Source organism: Gambusia affinis, linkage group LG03 (assembly GCF_019740435.1).
Source record: "Gambusia affinis linkage group LG03, SWU_Gaff_1.0, whole genome shotgun sequence".
Lineage (NCBI taxonomy): Eukaryota > Metazoa > Chordata > Actinopteri > Cyprinodontiformes > Poeciliidae > Gambusia > Gambusia affinis.
Genome location: NC_057870.1, coordinates 30,654,268 through 30,669,006, shown reverse-complemented (window position 1 = coordinate 30,669,006; position 14,739 = coordinate 30,654,268). Strand labels below are relative to the sequence as shown.

The 14,739-nt window shown below is 39.3% G+C and overlaps 2 protein-coding genes across 2 annotated transcripts; both read right to left on the bottom strand.

Annotated features, from left to right (window-relative positions):
• Nucleotides 1–932: 932 nt before the first annotated feature.
• Nucleotides 933–4,630, bottom strand: LOC122828504 (glutathione S-transferase theta-3-like). The gene is made up of 5 exons (XM_044112117.1): nt 4,470–4,630; nt 3,955–4,042; nt 2,466–2,616; nt 1,686–1,862; nt 933–1,292 (listed from the first exon to the last, which is right to left on the bottom strand). Exons 1-5 carry the CDS (start codon nt 4,573–4,575, stop codon nt 1,092–1,094), a joined length of 723 nt encoding a protein of 240 aa, XP_043968052.1. The 5' UTR covers nt 4,576–4,630; the 3' UTR covers nt 933–1,091.
• A 1,637-nt stretch (nt 4,631–6,267) lies between these two features.
• Nucleotides 6,268–14,650, bottom strand: LOC122828503 (girdin-like). The gene is made up of 8 exons (XM_044112116.1): nt 14,392–14,650; nt 12,426–12,697; nt 11,216–11,369; nt 10,898–11,144; nt 10,206–10,306; nt 8,958–9,108; nt 7,174–7,331; nt 6,268–6,420 (listed from the first exon to the last, which is right to left on the bottom strand). The coding sequence occupies exons 1-8, from the start codon at nt 14,472–14,474 to the stop codon at nt 6,378–6,380; spliced, it is 1,209 nt and encodes a 402-aa protein (XP_043968051.1). The 5' UTR covers nt 14,475–14,650; the 3' UTR covers nt 6,268–6,377.
• Nucleotides 14,651–14,739: the final 89 nt, after the last annotated feature.

Here is a 14,739-nt window from a genome sequence, read left to right as displayed (position 1 = left end):
GGCCACCAGATGGCGACATTGTACCGATTTTAATGGCCACCAGATGGCGGTAATTCAAAACAGAGTTTTTAATGGCCACCAGATGGCGACATTGTCCCGATTTTAATGGCCACCAGATGGCGATTATTGTCGATTTTAATGGCCACCAGATGGCGGCATTACGATTTTAATGGCCACCAGATGGCGGCATGCCCGATTTTTAATGGCCACCAGATATTGTACCGATTTTAATGGCACCGATGGCGATTGCTTATTTTAAAATTCCGATTTTAATGGCCACCAGATGGCGACATTACGATTTTAATGGCCGCAGATGGCGACATTGTTGATTTTATGGCCACCAGATGGCGACATTGCTTTTAATACAGATGATTATGATCTAGTAGGAGATAAAGTAGGAGATGATATGAATTATGTCCTGGATGCTGATCTGGATAAAATTGACACTTTTTTTTTTTTTTTAAGTTTGACGTCTTGGATGGAGAGCAAAAAATTACGAAGACAACATTTGTCTAAAATTTTGCACATTTCTCCTCATGTGTCAAGGCAACATTTTAGTTGCTTAGACAAACGTTGATTCAGTTTTTTGCTGCAGGTAACAGAACCGTCTCCTTTCAGGTCCAACATATTAAATATCAACATATTAAAGTGCAAACTGAATCCCCATAAAGACGTTTTTATTTGCAGCAGAACGGGAAGATTGTGTTGAAAAAGTGACCAACAAAGACAGAAATTCATGGTTGCACACAAAGACATCCTCTGTAGCTCCTGCAGGATTCACTGAGCTGCAAACAGACGACGGACAGAGATCCATCATTCTGCTGCAGATCAGCAAACAGCTGAACATATCGCTGGTTAAGGAATAATGTGACTAACAGTAAGTTGTACTGAACTCCGGTTGGACGCTACAAAATAAAAAAACATTTTGTAAATGAGTTCATATTGTTCATGTTTTTATTGAACAGTTCTTAGTTCCAGTTTTAATCTCTTCTATAACTGGATGATGGTTCGGTTCTTTCTCAGCCCTTCAGATGAAACGTTTGGAGGTGTTCTGTAGAAACAACCAAACATCAGATTTTATTTCCTTTTTCTCAGCGGAAATACTTGACGAACATCGGTTTGAGTTTCTGGAGCTCGGTGTTGTTCTGCATCTTCTGCTGCATGTCGCCGGAGTTCAGCAGCGCCTCGTGGGCCTGGTCGAACAGTTTCACTCCCAGCTCCTTCTTCACGCGTTCCCTCCAGGCCGTCAGCTTGGGCCGGCCCTCCAGTCCGTCCACACCGACTCCCAGAGGCTGCAAACATCAACCAGAGGCCACACAAAGCAGGAGACGCTGTCATCACATTTATTCAGCAGTTTAATTAGAAATAAATAAAAACACCATTTGCATTCATCTAAAGTATGTAATCTTTAATTTCCCTCCAGTAAATTGCTACATTGAAATAATTTAATTGGATTTTAATTATCTAATAATTATTCTTTTAATCAAAGCATCAATGACTGATATAGAAAACGTATTTGATTTTATTAAATGTATCTGAAAAAATACACTTCTGAGTAAAAAAAGTTTAAATAATCACAAATCCTTTTTCTTCCAGGATTTTTTTTCTTCCAGGTGGAGCAGCTGCAGGTGGAGCAGCTGCAGGTGGAGCAGCAGCAGCAGGTAACCAGGTGTTCATATCATTACCTGCATGATCTCCACTATGGCCGCCACATCCGCCACAGAGATCTTGTTCCCGACGATGAACGGCTTCCCCTGGAGGAATTTCTCCTCCAGCAGGTGGAGGGATTGCTTCATGTCCTCCAGAGCGGCGTCCAGCTTCTCCTTCGGGGCCTCGGAGCCCATGATGAACGGATACAGAGCCTGTCCACAGAAGTCATTAGTGAGGCCCTGCTGAAAGCTGCAGCAGGCAAAACATGAACCACTGAAATAAAAACCATTAATCTGAAAGTTTATCTGAAGTGATTTTACAGTTCTAATACCTGCAGCACTGATGCTGTTACTCTGAGTTCACTTTGTTTTTTACTGGTTAATGATTCTGTGGTTATAAGATTTACTGTGTTTTTAAACATAAAGTCTTTTTCTTTTCTAACAGCTGGATTATTTTTCCACCCACAAGTTGATAACTGACAGAGACTGAAGGATATTTGGGTATTACTACCAACTTGGTCATTTTAATCTGAATTGATAACTTTGTTAATTAATGCCTCTTGAAATTTTTATCAATTTTCAAAGCCAAATCAAACCTATTGATGCAAAAAATCCAATTTGCAGTTTTTGATATTTAGCATCATTTTCTCTTTACTGAGTAACAACTGTTTTTTTATAAACAAATATGCATAAATAGCTGCAGACAGACATTTTCCTATGATTATCGCACAACATAAAGGAACAAAGTAAACATGTGAAGTTTTTAGAAGTGTAATGATCAGCGGCTGCAGCGTGGGGCTGATCTGGGACACGAACCCTGAGCAGGAAAACCTTTGAGCAGTGAGATCGGAGGTTCAGGTGCTGCCAGGACAAGTATTCATTAACACGAGCTCTCTGCTGCAGCTCCGCTGGAAACCAGTGATCTGCCACCGAACATTTCTGCACCAGGTACTGCAGGATCGCAATGCTGCAACACACACACACACACACACGCGCACACACACACACACACACACACACACACACACAGTCAATGCATCAGAAACGGCAGGCATGTTCACTAAAACCTAAAGACATGAAAAACGTCTGATATAATCTGTCTGAACAAAGAAGTTTTGTTTCTGTTTCCTCCACATTAATTTTACTGAAGTATTAATACATTCAATACTTCAAGTTAATTTAACCCACATACAGGTAAAAAGCTGTCAAGTCTCATGTCTGATTTATTTATTATCTATATAAATTATCCAATTGTGAATAAAAATTCTAAATAAGTCAAAAGAAACGAGCCTAATTTTTACAACCTGAAGCTTTGTGAACCAGCCTGTCAGATGTGAACAGAAACTGCGCAGGATTAATGAACTTGTGCTTCAAACTTTAAATAAATTTAATTTGTTTTATTATTTGTTATGAAGATGTAGCAGCATGGATTCACTGTCCACTGCAGATACATTGAACAAAAAGTAAAACGCCTTAAACCACCAGATTTGGATCTCAATAACACATAAAAAAAAATTTGCATTAAATAAATAATCTGCACAACGACTTGCAAAAGTATTCCTGCAACATTTATTCAGCTGCCAATCTGCAAAAGTTCAAAACCAAACTGGAAACACAGAAAAGTTGCAAAATAACTAAAACCTGTCAGTAATTCTTCACTAGAAACAGTTTAGAAGTGTTTGTTTTATTCTCGTTTGATGTTTTAGGTCGTTTTGCAGTATTTAAAACAGGAAACGGGCAGAGAGCGAGGAGGGGAAGTCAGAGTTTAGACCTCAGAGTCTGAGTGTGAGGCGCCGCTGCTGCACCACAAACCGCTTTGTTTGTTTTATTAGAATAAAATGCAAAAAGGCTCAAAGTAAATATCTGAACTTACTGACCGGAGAATCTAAACAGTTCAGGACGGAGATAAGAGTTTAGATTGAAAGACAAACAAACTGGTCTATTACTGGATAATTACAAAACCTCAGGCAGATTTATGGAATGTGAGTAAAAATACTGGATTGATAAGATCCTTGATTCTCTCCACTGTCTGTTGATGTGAGTTTTATTTTATCTTTCTGTTTTAAAGCTGTGCTGGATGACTGAGAATAAGACACCAGTCAGAGTTCTCCAGGGAAGTTCTGCTTCCTGTTCTGGATCTGAACGTTAAATATGAAACAGCTGCTTTAACTTTAACTCTGTGTGTCTTTACATTCCTCTGCTGAGTTCCTTCTGCTGTTAAATACTTTTTAAGAACAGAAATCTGAAGGGAACTTCGACTGGATGAGTTTCAGTTCAGACCAAACGGCTGCAGCGTCTCGTCTACCTCTCTGTCAGAACGAAGCTGCCGTCCTTCAGAACCGGAACCTTCCTCACCACGCTGAGTTTTCCAAACTCCTCAGAGTACTGCTGCCCTGAAACAAAAACACAAACCAGATCACATCCAAAATACACCCAACTGATGCTTAAAACGCAGAAAAGTGACCAGAATCAAAACATCAAACTAACTTTTACTCCTCTGATATGATTTTTAACTTTATAATCTCTCTGGAAGAAAGTTTGTCATGATTAGAGAAGCAGATCTGGACCGTCTGGCCAACGAGGAGTTAAAGTAACTTCAGCTCACTGTGTGGGAGCTGAGAGCGATCTGGGAGAAAGGTAAAAACACTAACAGCTCACCAGAGGCTCTTTTTGTTGGACCAGAACCGAGTCGTCAACTCAAAGATATTCAGCACAAAGTTCAACAGAGTGATAATTTCCAGACAAAGAAATCCTTTGACGTTTAGCAGCTCAGTTTGTTTCTGTGTTTGTGTCTTCAGCTGACCTCATCCTGTAACTCACCTGCTAAGAGCTCCACCAGCTTGAAGGCGTAAGGGATCTTGAGCGCCTCGGCGAACAGGTAGACGGCGCGGCACGGCGGGGAAACCAGGTCCAGATAGATCTCCATGGTGCTGAGCGGCTGCTGATGCTTCCTCTGCTCCGGCCGCGCCTGTTATCCCGGCTGCCCGGAGCCCCGCCCCCCCCCCCGCTGGACGACGCGCTGATTTCTAAACGGCGCCGACAGTTCAAAGTATACAAGCCGTCTGGGTTGACCAGTCTGACCTTTGACCTTGGCTTAGTCCCACATTTTGTAAACACAGCGGAGATAATCAGGTTTTTATCTGCTGTGACGGGCCTGTGTGTGCGGACGGCGCTGCCTTTCATGACGGGTTTACAGAAGTAATTAGAGGTTTTTGTTGGAGACATTATGAAGGAAGATCATGTTGCTGCAGCCCGGAGCGCCCAGAGAGGGGCTGAAGGTTAATGACGGAGAATGTTTCCCACCTGATTAACAGACGCTCTCATTAGTCCGTTCATGGTCAGAACCCTGATGATGGTCTGTGGGACTGGGCTGCTGCAGCTGGTGGTACTGGCTGTACTGGGTCAGACTGTCTCTGCAGGAGATCCACTGATTTCTACTGTAAACACATTTTATTTCTCAGGATCCTGCAAACTGAGTTTCATTATTTATTCTCCAGTATGTTGTTTTATTTCATTTCTTGTCTGAATAATCAAAGCAAACAAGGCAAAACTACCAAAGAAAATGAAATTCTGTTTTTTAATTAAAATATTAAAGGAAGTGTCCAGTTATGCTGTCAGATTGTAGCAGTTTTTATATTTCATTTTAGTTTTCCTCCAACCAATGTGTTTGTTTTTAGTCAAACTCTAAATAAATGTCACATTAAAGATGGAAGAAGTTTTAAAATGTCAGAAAAATCAGATCATTTAGCAACAGCATGAAGACGTTCATTCATTCATTCATTCATTCATTCATTCATGAACGTCTTACTAATGTTTGGCTTTTAATGATTTACTGAAGCAATTTCTTGTTGATGGGAGAATTAAACTAAACCCAGTGACTAAAAGACAGTTAAACCTAAAACATTAACCATAAACATTAGTTCTGCTAACGTGCTACAAATAGCATTTAGCATAAGCTAATGCTACATCGCTAAATCCAAACAGGTTGATAGAAGAGAACTGCAGTCTTCACCCATTTCAAAATAAGAGCCTGAATGTAAACGTCAAACTAAATGAATTCTTCACAGTCAAAAACCAAAACTTCAACACACATGTTGAACTTTATTGAACTGAAACTTTACAAAAACTAGTAAAATTGCTAAACAAAGTGTTAGCTTAGCGATTAGCAGACGGACATGTGGCCACTACTGATGACAAAACCAAAACCTTCATTTCTTTAAAAACAAAATCAACTTTTGAGCTTGAATTAATAGTTGATTTTCTCTAAACCACAAAGAGTTTAAATCATTCAGGCTGAAATATTGATAGAAATATTAAAATTTTTTCCAGCGAGTTGCAGAGAAACAATAAAGATTTTTGTGGGTTAGTTCTGGTTGGCCGTTGGTTTGTCTTGGTAGTTCATTGGTTGGTTTAAAGAAACGGACCCGGCTGTCCGGGAGCCTAATATAACCCTCCTTCATCCAACATAAAGCAGTTTTAATGTGTGTCTGGGATTATTAACGTGACATGCGCTCCAATCAGCAGCTTTACGTCGTTTAGATTCACGTCCTCATAAATGAAGCGATGAGGAACTGAAGGTGGAGCAGATTCTGTCTACAGATTAAAACACCTGCAGGAACAAAATGGATGGAACATTTATTGGACCCTGCGACTCGTTAAACCGCTCCTGCTTACGGCCCGGCGGAGCCGGTACCAGTCTGTGACCGCAGAGGAGTCGGGTCTGACGGGTCAGACGGAGCCAGACGGGTCGGAACCAGAGGGGTTCATATTTCTGATGGACACAGAAAACAACTGCATCAACAACAAATTCAAGATGACACTTTGAATAAAACTTTATCCAACCTTTTTGCCCCTGGGGCAAAACAGGCAAATTTTAACTGCCACAAACTTCAATAAATAAAAAGTGCAAAAATTAGTTTATTGTGATTATTTTGTTTTAGTTTTACCTGCTGAACAATAAGCAAAACTTTCCTAAAATCTGTATTTTACTAAATATCCAAAACATACAAATCTTTGGATTGTTGCCTTTGCAAAAGAAAAACTGACAATTTCACAAGTTTTTGGAGAATCAATTATTTTCTTTCCCATTTCTTTCAACTTTTCTTAACTTCAGGTCAGGGGCCAAACAAAATCACTTCAAAGGCCACAAATGGCCCCTGCGCCACACTTTGAACACCCATGGCATAAAACATGTGGTTTGTTTAAAGAACCTGAGGTGTGGCTGTTGCTGTCTGTTAGCATGGGAGCTAATGGCAGTTCACAAAGGGCCGGAGCGGTTAGCATGGGAGCTAACGGCGGTTTGGGCCGGAGCGGTTAGCATGGGAGCTAACGGCGGTTTGGGCTGGAGCGGTTAGCATGGGAGCTAACGGCGGTTTTGGCCGGAGAGGTTAGCTCAGCAATCCCCAAACATTTATCAAGTAATCAGAATATTTTGAGCTTTTTCTCCGACTCTGACCCACATTCTCTGCATCATTCGGTGCTAAAACTACCTGCTGCAGGCGATGAAGACAGAGGATTCTGGTACCTGGAACTGCATGGGTAACAGGAGTGCCGTTTCCGGAGTCCTCTGGGCTTATTACGGAAGCTGCTGGTAGTCGGCTCGGGGTTCTGCGGCGCTGCTCGGTTTAGGATCTCCACCAGCCTCAGGATCTTCCACTGCGCCACAGACAGTTCATCCTTACCCTGCAGAGGACAAACACAAAACAGCTGACAGCGTCTTTTAACCTGTAAAACACAAACATGCTTCAGAATCCGCCAGCTAGCTGCCTCAGGGTGTGACCTTTGACCTCTTATGAAACAAACGTCCATGAACAGCGTGTTTGTTAGTGATGCTCTGTCTGATAAAGATGTTTACTCTGGGAGAAACACAAAACTCTGCAGAATTTCAGCAAATCATTCAACTACGAATTAAAGTGCGAATCCATGAGAACAAACATGGAAAATAAGTGAAATAGTATAAAATTAGAACTTTTTAAAATTAATATTAAGAATTACTAGAACTTGATGAAATGTGACTTGAAAGTTAGATTTGTCTAATTTCAAGTGTATTTATATATTTGCATTAAACGCAGACCAAAAATACTTGGTGAGATTTCGTTTTTTTGCAGTGCTGAAGGAGGACGAGTTGAAGGATCCGGGGTCAAAGGTCAAAAATGGAGGACAGGAGAAGGGAGGGCAGGAAGGATGGAGGGATGATCTGTGACAGAAGGAGAGCTGATGGAGACGGCAGCGCCATCATGTTTATTTATGAGGAGGAACAAAACAGGACAGAAACACGGGAGAGAGCTGTGGCGCCCCCTACAGGGAGCTGCTGAAAGAATAAAAGTTTTATTTTTATTTCTCATACAGACAAGCCTGGGTGTTTTATTGGAAAAGAGTTTTTAAGCCAGGATTTCAAAACTGAATCTTTATTTATGCGACACAACAACCTCTGACTCTGACTACTCTGGATCCTCAGACTGTTATTTTACTCTGCAGCAGAAAAAACAGCGCTGGAGCGAAAAGTTAGGATGTTTTATTAAGAAAAACGCATCACAATGTAACTGTTTCATATCGATCAATATCAATAATTATTGATTAGGTTTGTTTAAGTTTCTGAAATGTGACCTGTTTTATCCACAGTTTTCACAAAACGTTGTTTGTTGTTTATTTTTAAGCAGGTAAAGTTTTTGTTCTGCCTACATCCCCCAGAATGCTGTGCGGTTCCGGATCAGAGTTCAGAGAAATTACTGAAAATTCTGTCAGACTCATTGTCTATTGATAATGATGATGCGTTTATTGTTATTGATTTATTGTCTGGCCTGATTTCGCTGCAGCTGGACCAGGAAACCGGACCGGTGAAGAATTCAGCAGAAGGTCCAGCAGTTTTTACTGTAATGTTTTCTTTTTCCTGTTTTAATCTAAAACTGATTTTTCATTAATTGACAGTTAATTTGCCAAATTTATTGATGGAATCTGACTTGATGTGTTTTGATTGTTGATTCTATGTTGCATCGTGTTTTTGTGTTTGATTTGATGTAAAGCACTTTGAAATGCCTTGATGCTGAAATGTGCTATACAAATAAAGTTTGATTTTGATTGATTGATTGATTGAATAAGATCAATGGTCACTGAAACCATAAGGATCAGATGTTAACATGTTTTTTTTTTTTTTTTACTACAAAGTAAAACATAAACATGAATATTTGTCAGTCGGCTGTAAAGTGGCGCCCCCTGCAGGTTCCTGTTCTCCTCCTCTGGTTCTGGACCGAAGGTTCTGGACGCTCGGTTCTCTGCAGGGCAGAATGAAGCAGCTCCTGGTGTTTTTACCTCCAGGATGTGCTTCAGGATGACCTTTGCTTCATCCTTCACTCCCTCCAGCTCCCTCCTCCTGACCGTCTCCTTCTCCAGCTCCTTCTCCAGCCGCTGGATGTCGACCACTCTCTGCTGGAAGTCCTGGTGCACTTTGCTGACCTGCTGGCTGAAACAGAACCAGAACAGATTTCTTTAAAGTTTGGTTACAGAACATTTAGGCCTGCAAACCCTGAAATCAGCTCAACTTCAGGGTTACATCTGAGCCTGCAGGCTTCATGAATCACTAAAGGAACATTTAAACGTTAAAAAACGATACGATCAGGAGGGGAATAACCTCCCTGAGGCATCCCACCCGTCAGACAAGCTAATAAAACATCAAGCCTTAGTTGGGTAAGATAATCACAACCGTTTTGTCAGACTTTAAATGAAAAATATCACCAACATTTGCTGCTGATGAAGTTTTTGGTATTGCAGGAGTTTTTATCAGCCAAGTTTAGTATAAGAAATATTAAGGCTTCGACTTTATTAAGCTTGTCAAAGAAATATTAAACTGCAGGTTTTTTCTCAGCATTAACTCCCATCAACATCATACAAAACAACTATTTATACATTTTCCTTTTCTGTTAACCCTTGAATGCCAGTTCTGTGTTTTTAAATTCCTCTTCAATAAAAATTTTGTATATGAATGACAAAAATAATAATTTTTATTGGTTTCTTAAAAATATACATCTATAATTCAAATGTCTCTAGAGAACAACGTGGAACATAAAATCTTGGTCAATAAAGCAAATTTATTTATTTCTGTTGGTTTGTTTATGTCTCAACAATCAACAGAATAATTAGTTATAATGCATTTATAATTTGGTATCACATGTTTGCATTTCTGTCTGTTGGTCAGAAAATCTCTAATTTAAAGATTGCCACAGAAATAACATGTGCTTAGATATTTACTTTCCACTTTTAATGAATTCAAATATTGAGTCCAGACCTCAATGCAAAACAAGTAGTTGTGAATTTTCTCATTTTCAGGATCGTCTTCTGATTTTAACGAACGTTTTTTATCCGGTTACAGATCCGGGTCCAGTTGGACTCAGAGTGTCAAAAACTGACAGCAAAAGTGATTCTGATCAGTTTGTATCATTAAAAAGTCTCATAAAATGTCTGTAAATTGTTCAGGAAAAACATCCAGCTGCTATTAAAAACACTTTGAAAGGATTTAACATCCAGAGAATTAATAAATTAAATTGATAAAACAGGTCCAACCTGAGAGCTTCAGTCTCAATCAGAGCATCTTCCTGGTTCTTGATGCTTTCTTCTTTTTCCTCCTTGAGCTCCAGAAACGCTTTCTTCAGAAGCTTCACGTCCTGCAGAGAAGCACCACAGAGACGATGCCACAGGCCAGAGATTCTGGTTTCATAACGAATTAAAAATGTTTTTAATGCAGCATTTCCTTCAGGATGGAAACAGCAGCTGATGCCAGCTTGTCTCATTTCATCCAAAAAAAGAGGAACACACTTCTGCCAAAAAACTCAGAAATCTTTAGATTCATTTCAGAAATTTTCTAAAAAAAACCACACACAAAAAACAAGGAAACTTCTGTAATTGAAACATTAAAAATTTGCTTGAAAAAAATTTAAAAAGTAAGATTATTTTCTAGAAAAAACTTGGAAGTTTTTGAGTTTGAAAGGTTGAAAAATTGCAAAAAAAATAAAATAAAATAAAAAATCTAGAATTTTGATATTAAGCTCATAGATTTTCTGGAGGAAAAACAAGAAAATCTCTGAGTTTGAAAATTCAAACATTTGCTAGAAAAAAAACTCAAATATTTTAGGAATAAGCTCAGGATTTTTTTGAAAGAATATTCTGGGTTTAAAAAGTCAAAACATTTGCTAGAAAAAGCCCAGAAATGTTTTCCTTTGTTCCTCCCTACCAACCCGCCGTGGTTCATGTCTGACCTGCTCGTTGACGTTTCTCAGGTGGCTCAGATGGGTGAGTTTCCTGCACAGCCCCCGGCCGGTGGAGCTGATGTATTTCTGTTTCTTCTTCACGGCAGCGATCTCCTCCCTCAGGGTCGCCTGCTCTTTCACCAGGAAGGCGGCGATTTCGGTCTGCTCCAGGTGCAGCGCTCGGCCCGTCGCCAGCAGCTTGTTGGCTTCACAGTTCTCCGTGTGCTCCTTGTAGTCCTGGAAGTGCTGGATCAGCCTGCAGTCAGACAACAGCGACTCAGAGCCAGGAAGAGAAGAGCGTTAAATACCGTTTGCTGCATTCTTTACGTTTCACACGCCAGCTCTGAGTTCCTCTTCAGCTGGCCAATAAAAGTGTCGTGCTCAGCTTTCTTCTTCAGAAGCTCCTCTTCTACTGATTCTATGTCAGGCACATGCGGCCTCTGCTCCACGATGCGCTCATCGTTCTCCTCCAGAGTCACAGCTGGAGGAAAAACACAGCAAGGTGAACAAACAGACAGCTGAGGAGACGTGAAGAAAACAGCTCACTTCACTCCAACAGGAGAGAAAGATGTTAGTCTACAGCTCTCTAAGCAGATGCAAATATGTTACTGTCACTTTAAACCTTAAAGCTGAAGGATTTTCCTTCATTTATTTAAATTTTTAATGACAGAGAGAGTTGAATCTGTTCAAATCAGCTTACAGTGGAGTGAAAAAGAAAAGGCAAAATGCTTGTTGTAAATAACTTCATTAAGGGAGAGAAGCATGGTGGTGGTAGTGTGATGATCTGGAGCAATCTGTTTGTAAACTTAACCATAAACATTCTTAGGTTATACAGAGCAACACTGCAAGTCCACCTCTACATCATACAAAAATGGCCAAAATTAAGGTTTTAGAGTGGTCTAGTCAAAGTTCAAACTTGAATTCAGTTGAGATGCTGGAAAATCCTACAACAAAAATGAATTAAAACAATTTTTTAAAGAACCAAGGTGGAGTTTTTTAGCCAAGAAACAAGACACAAATCAAACTCTCCACTGTGAAGCATGGTGGTGGCAGCATCATGCTGTGGGAATGCTTCTTAACAGGAGACTAGTAAAATTAGTTTCCATCTGGAGGAGAACAGGGTGACTACCCAAAGCATCTAAAGCTGCACAAAAACTCATAAGTAAGTTTCAGCAAGAAAAATCAGCTGATAAAATCAATAATTCATTAACATTGAATAAAATGAAATAATGTTATTTCATTTAAAACATGGGAAAATGTCTTATTATAAGTGAAATAATCTGCCAACAGAACTAGAACCTTTTCACCAATATTAAGGAATTACTGACTAAAAACAAGTTTCTATATCTTGCTGAAATGTTAGTTTTGTCTTATTTAAAGTCTACTGAGAAATTCACACTAGAAACTGAACCAAAACTACTTGGTAAGATTTTGGTTATTTTGTAAAAACAGTAGAAATACTAAAACATGCTGGGTGTGAACATTTGTCAGATTTTCCTGAGTGCTGCTCTGTGTGTAAACGCGGTGTCAGTCTCACCCTGCAGCTCTATCTCAGCCTGAACCTCGTCTATCTGCTCCTGCAGCTGCTGCTTCGTGATGCTGTGGTCCTGCTTCAGCGTCTCACGGCCGCGTTTCCCCAGCAGGAGCCGCGTCTGCAGCTCCTCGCTCAGCTCATCCATTCGCTTCTCTTTTGCCGCCACAAAGCGTTTCAAACGCTCGGTCTTGTCCCTCTTGTCCTTCTCCAGCTGGTTGTAATTTGAGATCAGCTCTTGGTTCTGCTTGTCCAGCTCTTCACTTGCCAGCTTAAATCTGCAGGACGAAGAGACGTGAGAAACTGTTTCAGTTGGATGAGTTTTAGGAGAAACGCCTCGTAAAACTGACTGACGGATGTTAATGAAAGTGAAATGTTGTGAAACTGATGCAAAACGTTTGGGCTGATGACCAAACCTGCCTCTCCAGAAACCTTGTTGGTTCAATTCCTCATTTAAAACCAGAAATCCAGCCAATCAGAACGCAGTGTTGAAATCTATTCTTTAAAAATACAATACTGTGACTCCAGGGGGCGCTGTTGGCACCTCATAGATCATTGCCTCCAGCTGCTTTGATCTGTCATCATAATAAATTATCCCAGAAGTTATGGTGATAATCGGTAATATTATTGTTTTGAGACTATTTTCAGGTAATATCATTTTAACAGCAAAATAATGCAAGAACACATTCTCAAAGATTAATAAACTTTAAATTCTGATGAATATTTAACACTGGAACTGGAAGACATTTTAAATATCCAAAATGAATAAACAAAACAAAAGAAACAACAAATAAAATGAATTATGAAGTGTCTGTAAACAAAAATGACCTTCAGAAAGGGAACTAGTTGACACCAAAGCACCAGACTGAAGACAGTTTTTAGTAGAATTACATATTTATAGAATAAAATACAATTTAATTATATAATGGAGGATAAAGAAAGTCACATGACAATATTTTAAACACATTTAAATAACCTTGGTTTGTATCAAAGCCCAGTCAGATTTTCAGAGAACAGCTACCAGAATGCTACGCTGTCTGTGTTAAAGTCAGATGTGTTAACAGCGCCACCTGCAGTTAATCTCTCATGACCACAAATAAAAGCAACGGTGTCAGTTTCAATGACCTGATGCCACGTTTTTGTTTTACTATAAAAGAATAGTTTACATTAAATAGTTAAATCAAAAGGTTTACAGTATACTGCTAAATATTAGGAAACCGAATTACAAGAAAATAATGTCAATAATAAATTTAGGCCGATTAAAACCACAAACTTTAATAATAATAACAAAAATATCTATCTGTATTGAACTTGGAGTTGGGGCCCAAAAAAGAAAGCAGTTCAAGCCAGGGCTTTTTCCCCCACACCGCACTTTGGACATCCTTAAAACCAAAATACATTAAAGATCTTTTTATGAAAAGTGCTGGAATCAAACTTCCAGTACTATTCATTTTTTTTTAACTCCAGAAAGCTGAAAAAGTGCTCAAACATTGCCTTTCTTTAAATCAAAACTGTAAAAATAATTTAATAATAATTTGAACACCATTCATTTTAGTTTATGGTCCAACTTATAACTTTTCTTCATTATACCAGTGCAATGTAATGTTTTTATGTCTTCATCGTGTAAAAACACTGAATTGTCCTATTGCTAAAGTACTTCTCAAACTTGCTTGTTTTACGCTTAAAATTGTCCAGCCCACCAAATATTGTAATGAAATATCAAACACAGACCTTGGTGATTTATCTGTGTATTTTAGTTAACGGCAATGGACATTTAAATATTTTTATCCTCAACTAGCATAATCTGTTCAGTTGTCATAGCAACAACAAGGCACTTGGAAGTGGCTGTCCATTGTGTTAGCATCATAAATTAGCTGAAACCCATTTCTTAGACTTACTAAATCACTTAGACTTTTATTTAGAGCAAAAACAAACCCTTTGTAACATTTTTATATAAAAAACACAGTCTCACCTGTCTAGCTCCTCCTCTAAATACCGGATTTGAACCAAAAATAACGACCTCTCCTGCTCCTCGGTGCTGATATTTTCCGCCATGTTCTCCTCTTGTTCTTTAAACTCTCTTTATCGTTTTTATACACGTTGTTTGTGGTAAATTACTACTCGAAACGGCACTTTGAACCCGGTTTAAACAGACAAACTGGGGGAAAAAACCGTTGGTGTTCCCGATGTTGCCTTCAGGGGATGCTCTGAAATGTCCGTTCTCCAGCCGTTTCACACACAGTGAAGCTTTGAGGCTACAACACATCATTTATGTTTTCAATACATCTGATTAATCTCTGCTGTGTGTATTTGCCTCCAG